Source organism: Ixodes scapularis, unplaced genomic scaffold (genome assembly GCF_016920785.2).
Source record: "Ixodes scapularis isolate PalLabHiFi unplaced genomic scaffold, ASM1692078v2 PGA_scaffold7__128_contigs__length_106722199, whole genome shotgun sequence".
NCBI classification, from domain to species: domain Eukaryota; kingdom Metazoa; phylum Arthropoda; class Arachnida; order Ixodida; family Ixodidae; genus Ixodes; species Ixodes scapularis.
In genome coordinates this window covers 7,713,257-7,735,224 of record NW_024609882.1, presented here as the reverse complement: position 1 = coordinate 7,735,224, position 21,968 = coordinate 7,713,257, and the positions used below count along the sequence as shown (strand labels likewise).

The following is a 21,968-nucleotide window of genomic DNA, read 5'->3' as shown; positions in this document are numbered from 1 at the left end:
AGTTTTCGAGTTTAAAAAAAATGCTTAGTATGGTAGAAGTGAATACGACTTGAGTAAATGGAACACAAAAAGGGCTCGATCGTGTCAACCCACAAAATCAGCGCTTTTTTTTTTCTATTTTCTAGTGCCTCAATGTAGATTGGAAATTTGACAGATCTTCTTTTGTGGTTTTAATGTGGTTTAAAAAGGGAGGTGACAATTTTCCTCCGTTTTGTGATTTACGAAAAATTTGGCGTTCCTACTGAGATGTTTGGCGCAATAAATGTGGAGGCGGGGCTTATCTTGTAACTTTTATGTTGCAGCAGATAATAGACAGCTGTGCTTAACCTCCAGATCTCGTTTTGAGATAGCAAATCTTTCCGCAATACACATATTATATATTCCTCCCTCTGTCTCTCTTTCTCTCTTTCCTCCTCTCTCTCTTTGAATAACACATATCTTGTCACTCGTACAAAAATTATTCTTTATAACATTTTCAACAGACTTCGCTTATTTTCATTTGGATTTTACCATAGCCTTCTTACTTCTAGAAAGCCTGTCAGATCACCAAAAAAGGTGGCCGCTGTAAAAGGGAAAGGAGAGCAGAGAAGAGGGAACTCGCAGGGGCTCACACTGGCAGCGCCAAGCAATGCGCCAGCGGTAAAATCCGGAAATACGAACGCGCTAATTTTTGTTTCGCTTTTTTTACGGACGGAGAACATTTTGCGTCGAGCCTCCTCTGTTGCACACCTTTTCCGTTTATGCACGCGCAGGCATAGCCTCCTTTCTGTTTTCTCCGTTGCGGTTAGTTGTTTCGCAGAGAGGCCACCTCGCGTATTGTTGGCGCTGGTATAATAGCGGTACGCTATGAAAATAGGACTGAAACCTGTATTATTTGTATGGGTTCTGTAATGTGCGCTACCGTTTCGAAAGCGTACATTGCGTAATTCAAGCGTCGTCCGCACTTATCGGTGTCAGTTTCTTGAATCAGCGTGAAAGTCTACTACGATGATAGTACACCGGTCATCTGTCAGAAAGAGATCGCTGTGGAATATCAAGTGCATGGATTTCATCGAAGCATTCCGGCGGAATCACCGGAGTCGCTCGGCACACTCCAGCGAACCAGAAAAGCAGGTGGCTTCGACGGACGCGATTTTAGGTTTATTTTTTTTTTTTCATTTTCCGTCGACGTTTTAGTGACATTTCGGAGAAAATAAATGCTGGTTCCCACTCGTCATCCCCCATCATTTGCTTGTTATCGAACTGCTAACCACTGCTCCGAATCGCTGTTTTGAAGCGTGACTATGCGACGAGGACGAACCATACTGATCGAATGCATGATTGGTACCAACCAGGAAGATCATGTGCGGCATAGAGACAATGCGGTTGCCATGGAGACGCGCATGCGCAAACTGGGGCAGTTCGTCGGGGTGCTCTGTACCGCGCCGGTCAACACCTCCTACTAGACAGCTTTCAAGCCTGCGCATGACGTGACATGATGTCACGTCCCGGAGGCCTGCACGGGAGTTAATTGGATGCGAGTGCCACGTCAGCATTAGCGTGGGGCTCGTCAGCATTAGCGCCAATCCCTTGTGACGTAACAATGTACCGCAAGATGTCGGGGCGGTCAGAAAAAAGGCATTGCCAGAAGTAACGCAAGTTGTACCGCTCCTCGTGCTTACCGCGACCGCGTGTAATATCCTTTTTATATTTTTGTTACCCTCCGCACCTCCGCGAGCAATCCAAGCATACAAGGTTTTTTTTATTTGCTTTTCGTCACCTAATGTTACTGTAACGGTAGAAGAAGAGGAGTCAGTGAACCTAGTAAACAAGTTTTGCTGACATTTTAGACAAAACACGTACTTTATGCTCGGCGTTTACTTGTACTTGGTACACTCACCAGTTCGTAATCTCTAGACGGCAAACATCGTCAGCCTGGAGAGTATCTGATGATTCGACGACCTCGGTGTCTGAACCTTCAGCAGTGCGATCGGGCGTGTCATATGCTACCAATTCTAATTTCTGGGAGCGATCTATTTTTTTTAACTCAACAGTTTGTTTTGTGCCCATTATGGCTCTGTACTATCGGACTGATTGCATGCACTTGTACACTGGCTTGTACTCGCAACGCTTTCATCATTGACCTCCATCATGCCGATCTACTGACTCTTCCTCCTCAACTTTTACAGCACGCAAACTAACCAACGGTGCAGTGATAAAAAGCTAGTAGAACTGAAACTTAGTTTTCTACAATCGCTCGTGGAGAAGACAAAAAAAAAATCTTAGTCACGGTAGTGGGGAGCACGAGCAGTGAAACTCACGTGACTTACGGCGAACACAATTTAGTGACGTAAGTCAATGCCTCCCTTCTGACCGCCCCGACATCTTGCGGTACAATGTTACGTCACAGGGCACTGGCGGGCACTTTGATTTTTTTTTTTTTTTTTTTTTGGTGTCAGAGGCCCTTTAAAACTTAAAGTGGATTTACGATATTCGTTCGGCGCTGCTCCTCGTCCTTTTCCGGTGGCCGCGCGCTCAATGTCGTGGAATCGACAGGCCTTCTAGAATAAAGTGTGCTGTGGTTCTACCAATACAACGAGAAAGTGTTCGAAAATGCGTTTTTGGCGCATCGGAACGTACGGCGGATGCCGCCAATCAAAAGGCGACATAGACAACGCGCAGAGAACGCGCGATGACGAAGCAGCCAAGCGCGAGCCGTCATTGGTTGAGATTAAAGAAAAAACAAAAGCACGTGAGCAGGTTTGAGAGTAAACAAACGCACAAGGTGCGCAAAGTGCAGTGATTTTTTTATTTTAGTTTGATTTTGCATATGAGTTATCCAAGTATAGACGATTGCAAGCTGGGCGACTGGCCGCCGCCATGTCTCTGCTCGAGCAGGCACGCCCGTGCGATTACGAGCTTGCCAAAGCTACGTTCACCCGCGCGTTGCACGCGCTTGCACGCATGGGGCACCACCTGTGGCGCCATGCTTGCAATTGTCTATATATAAGGACATTGAGGCACTCTAGTATATATATATATTAAGAAGTATTAGCGGCGAAATGTTTTGGTAGCGCCCTCCTATGGTTACCTCTGGTGACGTAATTACCATGCGAACAACAAGTTCGATGGTGTCTGTAATTAGCACGGTGGAAGCTTGAAATCATAGCGCTCTGAAGCCAACACTAACAACACCGTCAAAATTGAAGTTCTTAGATTCCTGTTTTTTTTGTCGATGAGAAATACTTTGCTGACGTCATAGTCAGCATTCGGCCAATCGTGGCAGCACGACCACAGCGACACTTTCGATCGCGTACGTCGCCAATCGCTGGTAACACGACGAACCTAAAGATATATAAAATGTGTGTTACTAGTTGCTGTCTTGTGTGTGCTAAAGACGCAAAGAAGTTAGAGTAAATGAGTTGTACTTTTCTTTTCATATATTTACACGCGGCGGTTGCAGAAAAAAAATTATGTGGTGTTGAAAGTGATTTTCCAAACTTTATTTAGCGGTTAGTGGTGCGAATTAGCATTGTTTCACGAAGCTCTCGTAATGAGATAGTGACGCACTAGTGCTACTTACGCGTGTTTTCTCGCTCCTGCGCCCTTCGACTCACTTCAGTCTGAATACCTCGATGCCGTTCGCTGGCTCATCCTTTTCCGCTGACTGGGAACAACTATATTGATCTCGCGTCAAAAATCGGCCCGAAACTTTTTCACGTTTTGTTTTTACTCCTTCGATTCAGTTTATCGTACACGTAACGTCGAGTAATTTTCCAAAAAAAAAAAAATGAAGTGCCGAAAAAAATAGACGGGGAAAAAATATATCAATTTAAAACGCGAACTTAAAATGAATCAGCGCTTCCTTCCGCACTGCCCTCCACCGGTGTAATTAGTCCTTAAGTGTGTCGACGTTATTTAAATATTTTGCGCTCCGCAAACCTGCCCCTCCCCCCTCTCCTTGCCTTTCTCGCGTTTTGAGCACCAGTTTGTTCGGTCGTGTTTTTATATCCGTATATTTTTATGCTGGAGTTTACTCCTTCTTTTTTTTTCTTCGAGTTTATCCGGTTTTGTTGTGCGTATGTGTAGAGTTATTTTTCTTTTCTCCACCGAACATCAGCCCCTTATCATTATGGCAAAGGCCTGACCGTTCGAACGAACGCTGCACCGCACGCACGCACGCACATTTCAAACCGCGAAGTGTGGTACGTCCACCCGCCTATAGTGTGCACAAACACACACACACACACGCGCATACACACGCCTGCACGCGTACCAGCGTCATAAGCGGGTAAGATCGAGCGATACTTTTATCTACAAAACTTTTTAGCAACCTCTCTTCTTTTTTTTTTCTCCCTCGCCTTTCCTTCCACATCTAGAGGGAAAAAAAAGAAAAAAAACACAAAAAAGATCGTGGCGATATGCGTGCAGAGAGCGCGCCGTTAAGGAGAAATTACAATAATTAAAAATATCATCGAAATAAAGTTTTCTCGAATGGTTCGCGGAAACACAAACTAAACAGTTTAGGAATAAATAAATAAATAAAATGAACTGGAACGTACAAATGAAACAGAGGCATAAAACAAGATTATTCCATTTTTCACATTCGAACGCTCTCCAAGAGCGCTCTTCATGTTTCGGCCATTTATTTAGCTTGCTTCGATTCGTTTCTTTTTTTTTTTTTTTCTTATGTCGGCCGTCGCTAATTATTAAATGTGTCGATCCTTTTTTTTTTTTTTTTTGGGGGGGGGGGGGGGGGGGCGGGGGCTGAGTCTATCTCGAATATTTTTTTTTTGTTAATAATTTTTTATGCACCGTGTCTGCCTTTCGTTTGCCTGGCATCCATTGCGTGCTCCGTAGCTGCATTAACGAAACGATTTCGACTTATCGCAAAATCTAATTAAACGGGGCGCCCATTTATTATTGCCCGCTCTATGCACGCTTCTCGGCGGTGCACGTTTTTAAGCACCATCTCATTTTTGTACAGTACACGATCCGCAGAAACCGCGAGATAATTTCGTGCGCTTTCTTTTGCTCTTGACTCGTTCTCTCCTAAGCGATGTTCGTCGTCTCTTGGTTTTCTGCTTGGCTTCTATTTGCAGTGAGAAATTTTTTTTCTATTTCTGCCGCTAGGCTGGCTTCTACGAAATGAATTTCCGGAGAAATGCGTGGAAGGGAATAACGAGACCACAGCGGCGTAAAAGTGGTGCTTCTTGAAATGATAGGAATGTCATTCCAATTGTTCCAATCTTTATTGGGTGTATTTCAAACCGCGACACCAGACACACAAAAAGAAAAAAAAAACACGGCTTGACTTACGCAGTTTAACGTGAGGCTTCAGGTAGAAGAAAACATTCTCTCACTGAAATATACTGGCGTAAGATAAGTTCGTTTAAAAGAAAAATGGTGTGTTAGGTTTGTGTGATTCTGCGCACAAGTTCGGCCCTTCGCAAGGACGAAGTGCGGTTATGTGTCTTTTAGTATTTATTAAACGCCTGTAAAGTATAATGATATACGCTATGTCAGACGGTAAAAATTAAGTATTTGTTTCACACTGCTCGGAACTAAGCTACACGTTGCCCCTAAGCTCAGGCTACACCTATGTTGCAGAGTAAAGCAGTGAATGCAAATCGTGCGCTATAATTATAAACATATTTCTGAGGGTAAAAATGCGAAAACCAATAGACATGTAAAAAAAAAAAAAAAATACGAACAACACAGAGTGTTACAGAACAACAGTAGCGCTATGTGTTGTTCGTTTCTTTTACTCTTCCGTTATTTTTATCGCTTCTATTATTGGAAATATGGATTACCAACTAGGCACAAGTGCATACCTATCTAAATATAAACACCATCACGTTTTTTGTTTTTTTTACGCAGGTTGTTTGGCACGACTGGTCTCTGCTCCGCATGCAACAAGACCATCCCCGCCTTTGAGATGGTGATGAGGGCACGCGGGAATGTGTACCACCTGGAGTGCTTCGCCTGCCAGCAGTGCAACCAGCGGTGAGTTCCCAACAGTCACCAGCCACCACGTGAAGTCGCAGTCATAACGAACACACACATATGATTTTGGATATAGGGGCTTAACCTAAAGTCACACAATCCACATCACCTTGTTTCTCATAAAAGGCGTAAAGAAAGGGGGTGATAGGTCTGCTCAATAACTCTAAAGCATCCGAGCGAGGAAAATCGTTAGCTACAATTATCAGTCGATTTAAAGTTGCCATGAAAGTTGGGGCGTGGAGCTTGTGGATCTGTGTTATCCTTATCCCGAAACGAAGGAGGGGTGGCTAACGGCTCTGTACTAACGGCACTGAAGGCATCACCACATGCAGCTTAGCTTTGACATAGCAAAGTCAGCACTGCAACAACGCTTCTGTAAGCACTGACTCAACAATCAGTTAGCGGTAATTTGTTTGTGTGTGCATGAAAAGACGGCGGTGTCACATGCATTGGAGCGATGATATAGCACTGATAATGCACAAAGTCAGCGCTTTCTCTGTGGCGTTGAGTTAGTGCTGCGGTGTACATGTGAACAGCAGTTAGTGCTGCAGTGTATGTGTGAACAGCCATTCAATGTTAGTGCTGCGGTGTATCTATGAGCAGGCCTTCAAAGTTAGCGCTGCGGTGTACGCGTGAACAAGCTTAAAAGTTAATGCGTTGGTGTATGTGTGAAAGCATTCAAAGTTAGTTGTGCATCGAAGACACTAGCAAAGAAACTCATTCCAAGCGTCGTTGCTAAGTAATAGTAACAGCATCGTGATAACAGTATAAATTTTGGAATAGTTCCCATGTCTCACTTGCTAACTTTTCCGAAGCAGGCTACTTAACTTTTCGAGGGCGCAGTATATACGATAATCACGAGAAACTTCAAACGCCGTTTTTTGTAATTGTTCTAAATATTGTCCCGTTTCACTCAAAAGCAATCCCGAATACGTCATACCACCCACCCACACTGGCAAAGTATCTAACCGAAACAAATAATATGGCTAAGCTGTTTGTTTTTTCTGACCTACATTGCTCACTTGATTTCTCCTTGCATAGCCGTTGTAGTCAGTATTTCCGTAGACTAGTGTTGCCACTCTATATTCGGGGTCATTTAAAAGTGTGCATACATGTTGATGTGCGAGTGTTGGTTTGTTTAGCACGTACCATGCCTTGTTTTCAAGATTGACGTAACAGTAGCTTTTTGTTTGTTTTGTTTTGACGATGACGCTACCATCATTTAAGGACTACCAAGCATTGTGCTTTCTTTTCTTATTTTTAGAACGGAGCCAAATATATATATATTTTTAGAAGAGTAAAAAACACCCTTTATTAGACTGAAATGCAAGCTTTTAATGCAGGTTCTGCGTGGGCGACCGCTTCTACCTGCATGAGAACCGCATCCTGTGCGAGTACGACTACGAGGAGCGAATGATCTTCGCTAACATGCCGTACTACGGAGGCGGCGGTGGCGCGCCACCCTCAACGGCGCAGGGGGTGGTGGGCCTCCATCACCACGTCGGCAACGTCGGGCCCCCCAAGCGCCTGCAGGGGCCGCCCCCCGCACAGGGCCCGTCCGTGCCACCCCCCGGTGGCCTGACCATGGCTAACGGACACCTCGCCGGCGACGCCGACCACCCGCATCACTCGGTGGGCGTCGCGATGCAAGGTGGACACCCGCAGGGCCACCCGTACGGCACCCCGGGCGGGGAGCCCCTGCTCGAAGCCAAGTGAACCCCGTGTTGGTTTCTCGGGGGCCCGTCCTCCGGTCTTCGACGAAGCCTCGTCGCCGGCGTCGAAAGTTGTCGAAGCGTGCTACACGTGTGCGCGAAAAGCGTCGGACCTCATCGCGTGATCGGTCGTGCGACGTGCTGAATAAAAGTGCCAAACCAACGCCACCTAGAAGACAAGACCCGCGCGTGACGTCGTTGTTAGTGGATTCCTGACCCGCCTCAAGCGGCGAACGCGCTCAAGACCGGCCTAGAGTACGCCGCGACGCGTTAGACCCGTGCGTCTCGCGTCGCCGCGTGTTTGCGTCGCGCTCGTCATGAGACGCTACAAGATGCGCTGACGGTGACGCTGAACATAGCCTCCTATATACCGACAAGGCCTGGCAGATCGCCACGAGACGCAGCCGCCGATATGGAAAAGGTGGAGCGACAGGCAACGGATGAGAGGAGAGCCACGTGACTGGCGCCCCGCTGCGGCGAGTCGCCGAAACGCCCTTGTTTCGAGCGAACAAGTGTGTTTCGGGTCCTGGCCGCTGCAAAAGCCGTGCACTGACGTCCAGGTCCCCCGAGAAATGGTTCTTTGATGCCCTGTGCTACCAGATCCTTGCGCTCCAAACCCGCGACCGGGCACTATATGGCTCCGTCGTCGAACTGCCAGGCTTTGTGTGTACAGAGAAGGCTATGCGCTGACGCGAGCTAGGCGTCCCTGTGTGAATCCACTAGTGATGACATAAAAAGGAGAGGGTGGCGAGCCTTGTTTCTTAGGTGGTATTGGCCAAACACACGAGCGATGAAAACTAATGTCGAGCGGTGACGGTTACCATAACAACCGCATTTCGACATGCCGTCGGGCCGCGCTGATCCCCCATGCCACGGCGTCAGCGACAACTACTATGGTAACCGTATCACGCGAAACCTGTTTTTTTTGTTTGCTCATTTGTGTCACCCTTAACGCGTCATGCGACGGTGTTATAATCACTGCTAAGATGAGAGCGGCAAGGGGGAGGGAGTGCCAGTTGTTGTCATACTATTCCAGCGGGAGCCTTCTATCTTCGATAACACTTGGGTGTCTCGTGAGAGTCGAGCACGCACGCGCAGCGTAAGGTCGTTGAAAGTCGACGGGCTGATGCTGGAGGCTTAGGACATCAGAGGGGCACGTCCCGCCGTTCCCATCCTGTCAGTCACTATATTAGCCGATAAGATCGCTGATTGTCGGCTGAAGATAGGAGCCTAGTGAAAGTTCGTGTGTTGCCGCTTTCCATTGAGTTCGGAGCACGCTGGCAACGTGCGAACCTGCGAGACGCTGATTCCGCCGTACCATATTTGCGGACAACTTCCTGTGGAAATCCGGTGAAAAACACGTGTGCGCGTGTTTGAGCCCAAATAAAAGTGCGCACACGCCATCCTTTTTTTTTTTTTTTTAAACGTTTTAGGAAGTTGTCGCCGAGTACAGCATTGCTTCGACGTTTTGTGCCTGAAAGCTTTGTCTGAATACTGCATTATACAACACGTTCGACGCTTCAGGTACACATGTGTATCACCATAAATAGCTTTGGGCAATTAATATAGTTTAAACCACCTCAAATATTACTCTGAGGGAGTGGAACCAGTGTCAGAGGATACGAATCTGGTCAGTAAGCGGCATTCCATTTGTTATCTTACAATGTATAATTAAATTTGCTAATAAAATAAAAAAAGTCACCTTGTGAAGTACGCTTGATGCCGTGCAATGCTTCAAAGGCACTGTGGGAATTCAGGATATATCACTTTAATCTTCTACTTATGTTCTCGTTGATTTTTTTATTATTTTGTCATTGCTGTTATATTAATTAGCTCCTTAAACATCTTGGTTGCCAATAGAAAACACCAAAAATTTAAACCATGCTTGTTTTTGTTTTTTTGTTGTCGTTGTTGCTTAAATTGAAAACCAAACACGTAAAAAAAGTTGAGTATGCATTTAGCGTCGTGCTCACAACTATACCAACCTCAGATGGGGGAAAATGCAATTTCTGTGTTGAAATATGCTCATGACCAGTTGAACACCGTGCTATATTTTCTGGTCAAATCTTCAGATAATTTTTACGGCATTCGTACGGGCGACCGCGGAAAGACTAGTCATTTCTTTTTATTTCAAATGACAAAACAGCAGAAAAGGCGGGGTGACGAGGCTTTGTTGTTGTTGGAGTTGAAGGGCCGATGCATACAATGGTCAGGTGGCCGCACAACAAGACAAAACAAAAAACAGAAAAAGTTAACGCGGATATCTAAAGCCTGTGAGATACTTTCCGCACGTTGTCACCGAAAACAGTGGACTGTCTTAAACGCCGATAGTGACCGTATTACAGCATTTTGTTATAGATTGCGCCGGAGAAAACTTTGTGTACATACTCAACACTACCGGAGCAGACTTTCTAGTGCGAGCTGAACTGTTGCGACGAAGTGTTAGTCGTCGAGGGAAGATTTTCGCAGACACAGGTGTTTGTTATAGTCGCGAAAAGTACTTGTTCGGTTGCCCTCATGGGCTTACAGTTCGCGACGATTACGACGGGAACACTCGTTGTTTCGTGGTTCAGTTCAGAAGCCGTTCGAATTATAAATTCGTGACTTCCCCCCCCCCCCCCCTTCCTTTTTTTTTTATCGGGTCCTTTTGTTCCTCAAAATAAAGGTTGTAAGCTAAACTGAAAGGTTAATTATATGTAGTAATCTACGCACTCTTTATTTCCCGCGTGGGAAGCTGGATTTCCCGACTGCATCATTATAAATGAGCGCTCGGAAAGCCATGATACAATTATGCCTCTTTTGAAACTGTTTGAAATAAAGACATTTCTCGCACCCATGTTTCATTGTGGTTTATCTAGTTCTATATTCGTTTAGATGTGATAAGTAGAGACGCCTGTTTGGCTAACGTTAGTCTCTGGTGTAGAGTAAACCCAGGTGCGGCCCTGCGTAAGCTCAGATATGTTTTGTGTGGCGGGCGTCCCAGTAGATACCGGCTCGTTTACAGTATATGCCTTAACTTTCCGCGTTGTGTCTTAACGTGTAAGTCATCTCAGTTTTTGGTTTTACATTCCTCGACATTTTGTATGATCTAGTGAAACTAACGCGTTTGAATATCTGAATCTGTTGATCTTATACCTTTATAGCTCGGTCTAGTGCCACTAAATAAGCTACGCTTCAGAGTAACGACACTTGGCCATATTGTGGCTTACAATTATGGTTACCAGTTATCTGAAGCTTTACCTGAAATCAGAGGACACGCTTTTCCGCCCTCCATAAATGTTTAAATAGGTCGGGACAGAGCATAGCAATATTACACGACCTTCCTAACACCGAATGTAATTCTGAGGAAGTCGCACTTTTGAATCATGACGATCGGCAGTTGCGTCTGCTCTGCTCACGAGCCAAAATGGCGGCGCCCACAGCAATGACGGGGAACGGATTGCCGATACTCTAAGCGCAGGTAATGTAGTGGCTCTAGCTCGGCCACAGACGCGCAGTTCGCAAAACTGATACGTGCTGCCAACATAACCCCACTAATGTGTCTTATATTTTTCTTTTGGCAAGAACCCTTATGACATTCGATTCAACGCAATTTATTACCAAAATAGAGTGAAAGGACTTACAGTATTTTTTAATATATTAACAAGTTCAAAAGCATTTTTTAAAAATTAAATGGAGAACAGTTCGATATTTATACTAAGCATATATTCCAAAGTCAATAAATACAGATTTGACTGTTAGAATGGATATAAGAATTACTTTGGTACTGATCATTATCATAGGCCTACGGTTAGGTCATATGGGCTCACAACCAGAAATCAACCGGCTGTATCGATGAAAAAGAAAGACAAACTATAATTTAGTTTAACTTCAAGCCGGATCCGTAGCCAGAGTCACAGCGTTTTGTCTGTGCAGACGCTGAATTTCGTCTCACTCAATTTACTCGGGAACGGCCGCGCCTTCTTTTCGCCGAACCCCTGATTGTTTTCTTAAACGTCCATTAATAACGAAGCCTTGTTTATACAAAGGCCGGCGAATTTCTTCGCGGATTTGCTTTAATGCTGCGCATATTTACAGAGTACATATTCACCGACAAAGCTCCCGTTCATATAATCTCCGCTTCCTCCTTCTCCCCTCGAGCTCCTTTATTTAATATTCTATTACCGCCACTGTATAAACTCAACCACCGTCCGACGTCATATATTTTACTAATTTACTTGCTTACTTGCTTTTTTTCATTATTTTTTTATGAATTGACAAGCTTTAAGAATCGGAGCGCTCTTCGCAAAGCCGCTCATTCAATCCTTGCTCTTGCACCGAGGTTTTTTTGTTTTGTTTCCTAGTTTTCAGATTTTTGAAGTCGAACTCTCGGTTTGAAATCGAGTCGGGAGTAACAATTAAAAGACGTTTCTGAAGCGAATAGGATTTTGAAAAAAAAAAAAGTAAAATTCGCACCATTAATAACTTTGTGCTGCCGCGCCGCCAGAGAATCTGACAATCGCGTCGCAGTTGTTGATGCACCGCCGCGTATTTGGTCCGATTTATTATTCCAATCGCATTACAAAAGAACGGCAACGAACAAAGCGCCGCCTTGCGTTCGTTCCTGCAACTTGGCATAAAGAAGAAAAACAACGAGCCCAGAGTCAACAAGCAGCAGGGCCGATTTTCTCTTCGCGTTTCACCCGGAGGCGGCACATTGAAAAACGGGATCGCTCCAAACAAACTCACGAGACACAAAAAACACAACCCAAATCAACAGCTAAGCACCCATCTTTTATTTGTTCTGACTGGCGCGTATAAAACTAGCTTGAGAAAGACACACCCTTCCTCTATGTTTGTTTTATGCATGTAACGTTCTAGCCTTCAAGCATGATTATGTTTTTTTTTTTTCTGCTAATTTTTTCTTTGCTGTTGATTTCAAATGTTGGATGGCGCCTCGTTTTCGAATTCGTTTGTGGACTTTGTTGCCTTCATGAAATTTTTTTGGTTTTTGTTTTGCACGGAAATTAACCTGACTCTGGGGGGCTGTGTGTTTCTATACTCACTCGCATTAGGGGTAGTACGACATTTCAATTAACATCTGGAGCGTTGAAAAATGAATGAGCTGAGACGCGCGAGTTTGCTAGGAACGGCGGAGAGCTCGACACGGGCATAGCGACGCGTGCGCGCAAAGAGCGACTCATCTTCGAAACAAAAGAAACGAATATATATCCGGGTAAATATTATTAACGTTTTTAAATTTTTTTATATATAGGCATTTCAAACTAGAAGAGTTAGAAAACCTTTTTCTCGCGTTCGGCGCGCGCTACGCACAGGAGCTCGCTAATGCAATTCATCTTGAAGGATGAAGAACACAACTTCGCACGGATACGCCATGAATGTGTTAGTTGCCGCGAGCAGAAAATATTGGGTAGGCACATGTGACAATATGTCATCGCTTATTAATTTTTCTAGACTTTCTTTAAACGATTTTCCGTAAACTCCCTGAATCACAACAAAGAAACTACGTATCTCTTAGAAATTGTTTTCCAGGATGTAGGACACGCAGTTAGGAGTCTGGGCTCCATGTTTCGTACTTATTTCTGCCTCTGTCCCTTTAATATACAGTTTATTTATTTCCCTAGACACGAACCAATTAGCCCGGCAAAAAGGTGTTAGTCGACGCTATGCATACGCAGCAATGAACCCCGAAACTTTTGCTTTTCTTTTAGTTATTTTGTTTAACCGGATATTATTGCGCCTTAAATATTTCGATATCCGGAGTACCCGGAGAATCTTGAGACAAAAAAAAAATCATAGTGCATTAATTTAGACTAGCACTGCTTAACAATGCGCTTGCCAACAATCAATCCGTCAACGAATATCTGAGTTCGCGTTCGTGGCCAATGAGTGCCATGAGGGAACTTACCATCACTTGAGAATGACAAGTTCCATGGTCTGCATAAAAAAGCACGGTGAAACCTCGGAGTCATCGCCTCCGGTGCTCAAGCACTTCACCACCACGGGATTTCTCATTTCGCTTTTGCGTTGAAGATTAAAGCTAGGGAAGAAGGAGCTGAAAAAACATTTCATGGTCTCTTTAAAAATGGACTCATCATAGCCTCCTCTATACTGACAAAGCCTGGCAGATCGCCACGACACGCTGCCGCCAAAAATGAAAAGGTAGCGCGGCAGACAACGGATGAGAGGAGAGGCTAAGGCCCCTCCTCCGTTGTTTTGGGATTTTGGGGAGAAAAATTTCTCCTCGCCAAAGCCGTTTCCCTCTTGAAAGTTCTCTTTCCCCTCGCTTCCATTGGATTGGGCGCGACATGTGAACGTTACCTTCCCACGATCCCGCGCGACTCGGTCGTCTGCTAGAAACCAAGCGCCATCACTGGGCGAGGCATACCGGTGGCATTCTTTTTTTTTTTTTTATTTCTTTACCACGACCCTAGCGGCAACGCGATGCCATCATGCTGCGCTGTGGAATGCACAAACAGTATTGCGAAAGGAAAGCTCTTTGCCGTTCCAACCGGAAAAGAAAATCTTCAGCGACGAAGACAATGGCCCCACCGGATCGGTCGGAAAATTTTCGACAGCGTCCGAGCGGGTCCTTGCGAGGTAAGTCACTTTGAAACTCTGGAATCTTATTGCCTCTCTCGGTCTCGACGATGAAGATCGCCTAATACGAGCATGAGACGAGATAAACACGGATCAAAATTACCGGCATGAACAACTTTGACGCCGTCTTTCACCGCGTATTTGATAATGAAAACTTACTCGCTCGCTTGAATTGAGTCCGTCGAGTTGAGAACGATTCGTGAGAGACTGGGGTGCCACTCAAATGGAGATGGTTGTATCGTTACCATGAGCGTATTGCGCCAGTGAAAAGAGAGTCGCCAACAATCGAGCAACTCGCGCTTTTGTTGTGCAACATGCGCGATTGGTGCTTCACAAATGGCAACTAAAAATATGCGATGCTGCATTTATTTTTCGGGATTACTTCACGAACGATTAGTTTGAGCCAGTGATCTTGGTAAAAACTGGTCTCAAGAAACAAAAGCCAAATGCGCAGCTCCTTCCATTTTTTTTCACACCGACCTCTTTCGAATGCGCAATATTTTTGCTTTGTAGCAATAAATATGTTGTTGTCTTCATCTTTGTATGCGATTTGTCATATGTGATTAGTAAAACATCATTTATTGACAATGAAAAAAATTGCTCTTGTCTTTTGAAGGCTTCGCTGAAAGATCTCTCTGTCCTCATTTGGAACTCACGCAGTAAGGTACGCCCGCGGGTGTGCGCCAAAGCTTTCATGCTTTGCAAATGAACTCAAAGGTGTCCCTTGCGCGTGACAACGCCAAAACAATATCTCGAAACAGAGTAAGGATGAAAAAGGGCCTCGCTAATAAATGGTATAAATGAGAAACGCGCAGGAAAGGCAACCGAGCACTCTATCTTTTAACTGAGGCGACAAGCGAGTGTATTTGGTGGGTAGTTAGTTATATGCACGAGGCGCGTAAATAGCAGACGTCACATGTGCACATGAAATGTGTACGAAGTAAACAAAGCTGCTATTTCGGCGAAACGATTGGTATTGCTAAAAATTACCAAAAAGTCCAGGTTTTGCACGCGTTGTGGCATATTATTGGCCTAACTCGAGTGATGCCGGTTCTCCAAGTGCACTTCATTCAAGATACTAAAAAGTTTTAGTAGAGCGTACGCTAAGGATCGCGAGCCTTGCGGGCGCGTGCCCAATCCATGCTCAAAGCGACGGCACGAGCTCCCGCTAGCAACGCAGTCCTTGCCCACGAAACTCTATTTACACGCAGGGGGAGGTGCATTCTATCGTGTGGGTGCTCTCAGCTTTTGCTGTGATAAACGGGTAAACGGAACACATTTTCGCAGTGCATGCCCATGTCCCAAAAAGACTCAACTACATAGATTCCTTTTTTTTTTTTTTTCGTTTTCGTTTAGTGGGATTAGAGAAAGCTTGTCTTCACGCCGGAGCGATTCCAACTCTGCTCGCCCTATTATATATGCCGATAGAGACGTCTCCCCGTGCTTCATAACTCCAATCAAGGTGCAAAAACGCTAGTTTCTTCACGTTAGAAAACTAAACCGTCTTCCTATCTGAAAAAAAAAAAAAGTCTCTAGTCCCGTCGTACTCGTATGCAATAACAAGTACGGCTCGGCACGCAGGCGCGCGCCTACGCGCGACCTGTGGGCCCCTCTCAGACATGGCGGCGGGGGGCGTGGCGCGGACGGAGGGCAAGGAGGATTGCCGTCGACGGAGAAGAGGAAAACGTGGGAAGGGGAGTAATTGCGCTATCTTTCGGTATACAGGGGCCTTAGGAGAGGCATGTAACTGGCGCCCGCTGCGGCGAGACGCCGAAACACACTTGTCCCGAGCGATGGAATGTCCGCTCGTGCTCCTCGCGTTGTTCGCGCTATCGCTTCTTTTCACGTCGGGTTTGAAAACCAAGTTTCGGGTCCTTGCCGCTGCAGAAGCTGTGCGCTGAATACCAGAAATGCTCTCTGCTACAAGATCCTCGCTCTCCAAATTTATAACCGGGCGCTGTATGGCTCCGTCGTCGAACTGCCAGGCTTTGTAAGTATAGAGGAGGCTATGCTCACACTCAACAAACATACAGTAGTATTTCATACACAAACGTCACATCCAAGCTTTGGTGTCTCAATAAAAAGACGTATGTATGATCAGTTTTGCAAACTCAACAATAAAAAAACCCTAAATTTAGAGGAGGCGCAAACGATACTTATATGCAATTGATTGACATATTAGTCCATAAACACTATAAATAAATAAAATAATTAAGAGAAAGCTTTTTTCTGACATATTATAATCGCCGAAACGCTTCGGTGGCGCCCTTTTATGGCTTCAATTCGTGACATCACGAACATAATTTGCCCAACGTTATTAGATTACCTCAGTTGTGGAACTCCCGCGAAAGGGGGTACCCCCCCTTTTGCGGGAGTTCGTCTAGGGTCTGTACATCAAAACATTTCTAATATTTAATCAAGCTTATGAGAGAGGGCACTGACCCTGTCCAGCGGTCTATTGGAAGGGTAAAGCCACATCATCATCAGCATGCTCTTGAAGGTCGCATTTAAGAGAGAGAAAGCAACTCAAACCGTAGGGAGCGTGTGCAGTGGAATGGCGGACACCTTGGACGCAAATTGATTGCTCATACGTCTGCGTCAGTTGGCGTGCAGAAAGATAGGAAGCGGGCAGTGAGGCTAAGCAAAGCTTGGCGACGCTTGCAAACGATCGACGGTTTCGCCTCCTCGACGCTCGTGTGACAAAAGTGGCCATTGCCAAACAATAGGGCGCTCTATTGCTTCAAGACCGGTGGCTTCACTGCATTTCCATAGGTGTCAGTTTTTTCTTTATTTAATTTTTCTTCGGGTGAGTTCGATCTTCGCAAATTTTATTAAAAAGAAAGCACCACCTGTGAGCAACGCTGCGCAAAATCGTAGCGCGATAGGTTAATAAACCGAATTTTGCAGTCGATTTAAAGAGCCTGGCCGCTACTTAAAACACCCACATTTCCTCCAAAAACTTCAAAAAATAAAAACAATCAGGAGCTTACATTGACGGCGAAATGACGCACTAATGCACTTATATCTATGATGCCTGCAGGGAGCGCGTCTTCGACGGGTGTGTTTAGCGTCCTATGTTGCCCATACATCAAAAGTGGTTCCAAAGTGGCTACAAATGCCACTTCGGAATGGCACTTCTGAGAAGCCGGAGTGTCACACTCTTGCTAGAGTCACTGAATAAGCTACGCTTTCAGAGTACCGCATTCCTTTTCTTTGGCACTTTGCCGACAATACTGTCGCTCTATTAAACAATATCTTGGTTCGCTGCGGCATCATTGGACAGCGGCAGTCACGTGAGTCACTATCATCCTCATCGCGTTTTTTCAACGCCACCATCTTGGGTCCAGCGATCCGCTGTCTGCTGCTGTTTTACTGTTTACTGCGCGCGCACGCTGAAGTCCGTCACTCAGGGCGTACTTTTTCCTTCTTATGTCGAGATTCTAACAACACGACCATGATTCGCTGTCACAGCCGCGGCTACGGCAGCTGGTGAAGGCGACGGCTACAGCTCGGCTTGGCTCAGCTACAGGCACTCCTCAATCGGCGCGTGGACCCAAGATGGCGGCGCCTGACGCGCTTCAGACGCGTAGTTTGGGAGTTTCGGTACTCTGAAAGCTTAGCTTTATTTAGTGACTAACTCTTGCAGGCCGCGACCCTGGTGGTTGGTCGTAGAAATGCTAACGAGAAGCTACGAAAAGTACAAGTGAACGCGAGTGTCGCTGTCGTCACGGCGTCCCACTTTTGCCTGCTGGAGCTTCAGTGGACTGTCGAACTGGAAAGCGACCTGCAGCAGAACAGGCGTCTGCCACACACACCACAGTTTTTGGGACGCCGCCAGGATCGCGACCGTCGACAGCAAGACACTTGTGTGACGTCATCAGGCGGAAATTGAGGGACCACTTTTTTGGACGCGGTGAACACACTAGTCGGAGACCCGTTCCAGGCGCCATACTTCTATCCACCCCTTCGATCGTTGCCAAGTCTTCTTGTTGATAGCGATAGAGATCGGCTGTCTCCGCGGTTTAGAGGCCGAAATTCGAAACTATGAAAACTTGTAACCACCTCTAATTTTGTACATAATACTCTCCTTTTTTCCGGTTGGATTAGCCGATTAGCCACCCCCCTCCCCCCTTCTTTCCCAACGTTTCCAAAAAAACATGTCGTATACGCATAGACCCCCAATGACATTGACCTATTATTTCAGTAGGCTGTCCGCCAAACTTCAAGAAAAAGGTGTTTTCAGGCCAGAAAGATCTTCTCCTCTGTAAAAGGTGTAATATTTTCTGAACACATTTCCGAAGCCGCCAAAAGGTGGAACAACACCTCTCTCACACGCAGAGTACGTGTATATTATACCTATTAAAAAAATATAGCGCTTTGAAAAGGCTTATACGGTATGAACCACCTTCGAAACACAGTTCTAGGTGTTTTAACGTTGACTGCGTGCTAGTCCCCAGGGTGCACTGCGTGGCATTTCGCCCCGATGGGGCGCTTCGAATTTTGTAAAAAATCTATTTTCTGTAGTCACGTCTTAAGGTCGGTTCAGGCACTTGCGTTTAAAGGCCCGTTCACACTCTTGCAACCGAGTAAGACCGAGAAAGACCAGACCGTTTTTTAAGCCTCTTGCGATCTCTTAGGACCAGCTCCGCTGCTGCATTGCATCCGGTCCTAAGAAGTCGCAAAAGGCTTAAAAACCGGTCTGGTCTCTCTCGGTCGAAGTCGGTCGCAAGAGTGTGAATGGGCCTTAAGACTGCTTGCGTCGAGCTGTTGCTATGGCGACCCGTAGGACGAAACAAAGGGGAGGCGCTGTGCTGCACGACGCAACGCACCGCAACGCCGCGGACGCAACTGTGTGAACGCACCTTTAAGAGCACAGTCGCGCCCCCTGATCGAGAGAAACAGGCCTATAGGCAAGGGTGCTCCGGCGATTTCTTGAGAAACCGGAGCTAACTATATTTTCCGAATACCTGGCCTTTGCACTCTCCAGCATGCTTTTTAGCATCTGTAAACTCAAAATATTTGTCATAAAGTCTGGAAATAAAGGCGATGTCAAAACCACTGTTAAAATGAACACGCGCTTTTCAGTATTCTGACCTAGCTGATAGGCAGGTTTGCAGATCAAGCAGGCAGCCATGAAAACAAAATAAGCCGCGCATTTAATATCAACCATTTTGTTCTTAGCCCGAGACTGAAGCAGAAAAAGCGGAAAGTTTCAAAGTAGAAGAAAAATGAACAGTCGAGGACACGACTGTTCATTTTTCTTCTACTTCGAAACTTTCCTCTTTTCCTGCCTCAGTCTCAGGCCAAGAACATAATGGTTAACATCCACCAGCTCGCCTGCGCACTCACTACATTATCATTTAATATTGTTTTTTTTTTCGTTCTGCTGCGCGAGTATTGGTTTGAGCTTCCTGAGTATTTATCGAGAATATCTGACCGTCACTGGCACCACTTTGTCATTCTTGTCAATAAAAGCTTTACGTTAAAAAAAAAAAAAAAAAAGATTCGGGTTGAGACGTTTAAAGAAACCATGAAGGCAATTTAATTTTTTTTTTTTTTTTTAAGAAGGTGTTTTCGGTAGCATTGGGGTCCTGGCATGCCACACAATTTGTTCTATAACGTTGTGACTCTTATTTCTGTACCTGCAAATAAATTTGCGAAACCGAAACAAACATTCAGATTTCTTCCCTTTTTCGCCTCTGGAAAGAGTAGTGACGTCAGGGAGCACTGTCGGCATCGGTAGGATTTAGTGCACACTCAGTGTGGTTGTCGTGGTTCGCTCTAGTGCACGGCGGTCTGTGAAGGAAACCTGGAAGAAATGGACGACAACGCCGCGCTCGCAAACGAGTTTGAGCTCCCGTTCAGCGACCTCACGCCGACTGAACGGGAGATGCTGCTAAGGACGCAGAACGCTGGATTGGCGACCGATGCAGCAATGCTGCGCATTGCTGCATCGGTCGGCAGTTTATGCAAACTAACGTCGCCCGGTCGACCGCACGTCTTTAGCCGACCTTTCGCGCAACCTACTACTGCACAGAAACGCGGCATGATTGGTGAGACACCAGCTCACAAAGCGAACACGAGACGACGCACGAAACCAAAGCCAAAAGTCCGCCGCCCCCGGCGCTCGTGCCTCTTTTTCTTTCTTTTTTTGTCTATGGTTGCTCGATGCTTGTTACGCGCCCGAGGTAGCAGTGCGGGATGCGTTCAACCAGTGACAAACGGAGGGATAACTTCAGATTATGCTTTTATACACGATATGAAACTTATTAATTCCCAACTACAACTTCAAAAGATTATCCAACGTTCAAATAAACTTTTTTCATCACATCTCACCACGGAAATCGAAACCAAGAGCGCGTCTATCGTTTGAACCAATCGCCAGACGAGGAGCCCGTTGTCACGTTTCGTCCGCGCACTTTAGTTCACCTTTCTGCCGCCGGCTCGGTGGGGTCTCAGGCATCGTTCCCGGCGCTATTATTACCGCGCCTGTTTGCTCGATTGGTGCGGCACCCAAACTTCTGTTCGGGCTAGAACTTGGTCAACAGTATCTGAGACGTGCCTGACATCCATTTCAATCGTCGAATAAAACTTCGAAACTGCCTTCATGGTCCCTTTAAAGGGGCGATGCAACGATTTTTGTATTTTGCGCAAATACCGCTTAGGACGGATCCCTGACGTTAATGACCTGTAAATTACCCGTTCGTTCTTCACCACACGCAATCGAAGTGGTAGAAAAAAAAATAAAGAAAAACGAGCAAAGTTCACCCCCCAACTCGCAGCCAGAACAAGCGGCCACGTGATCTGGAGCCGATTATATGCCGCCAATGTTGATCATAGCCACGCGCTGGGGTTGGCAAGGCACAGGACACGCGCTGCGTTCCAGACATTGTTATGGTTCGGCTGTTTTCGTCATTGCAGCGCTTGGACACGGGCCACTACCCGAATGCTTCTCGAGCTATCGATTATCACGAGCCCAAATCGAGTGTTCACGCCATGCTCGGATCCAATCTATGAGCCGCATTCACATATCGTCACTGGGCGGTACTGCTACCACCGAGCTACGTCATCAGGTTCTGCGAAGGAGAGATTGAATGAAAACGCTCGGTTTTGTCCTCGAAATTACAGCGCAACAAAGGAGTTTCTTGGCCAGTGGTGTTGCGTGTGAGTATCCTTAAGAACCACTATACTTCGTTTCAGCTTCGGTCCGAGCGCGGCCGATGTTATGAGCCGAAGGGCCAATTAAACAGCGAAAGAGGCACAACGTCATGGCGTGCTCTCTGCAGTTGATAGGACCAGCCGGTATTCGCCGTCTCTCTGTGCGTGCTCCGGCGTGCTCCTCCGCCGGCTAGTCTTATCAAGCGCAGAGAGCACGCCATGACGCTGCGCGTTTTGCGGTGTTTGATTGGCCCTTCGGCTCATAACATCAGCCGCGCTCGGACCGAAGCTGAAACGAAGTATAGTGCCAGTAAGCTCGTGTAAAGTGAAAAACATTCCAATTGAATATCGTTGCACCGCCCCTTTAAGACTGTGTACGTGTGGGAATGCGAAAAGCATGACGCACGCGTAGGCACAGATTTAGTCATCTGGAACCGTAAAACCACCGTGGCATCAATAATAAATTATTAAAAAAATGCTGCCGTGTCATGGGGGAGCGTGCTGGTCTCGCAC

At 46.0% G+C, this 21,968-nt stretch overlaps 1 protein-coding gene across 1 annotated transcript; it reads left to right on the top strand.

The window, feature by feature from the left end:
• The first annotated feature begins 5,888 nt into the window (after positions 1 to 5,888).
• On the top strand, positions 5,889 to 10,528 carry LOC8040176 (LIM/homeobox protein Lhx9). The gene is made up of 2 exons (XM_002413998.5): positions 5,889 to 5,985; positions 7,329 to 10,528. The coding sequence occupies exons 1-2, from the start codon at positions 5,918 to 5,920 to the stop codon at positions 7,699 to 7,701; spliced, it is 441 nt and encodes a 146-aa protein (XP_002414043.3). The 5' UTR covers positions 5,889 to 5,917; the 3' UTR covers positions 7,702 to 10,528.
• Positions 10,529 to 21,968: the final 11,440 nt, after the last annotated feature.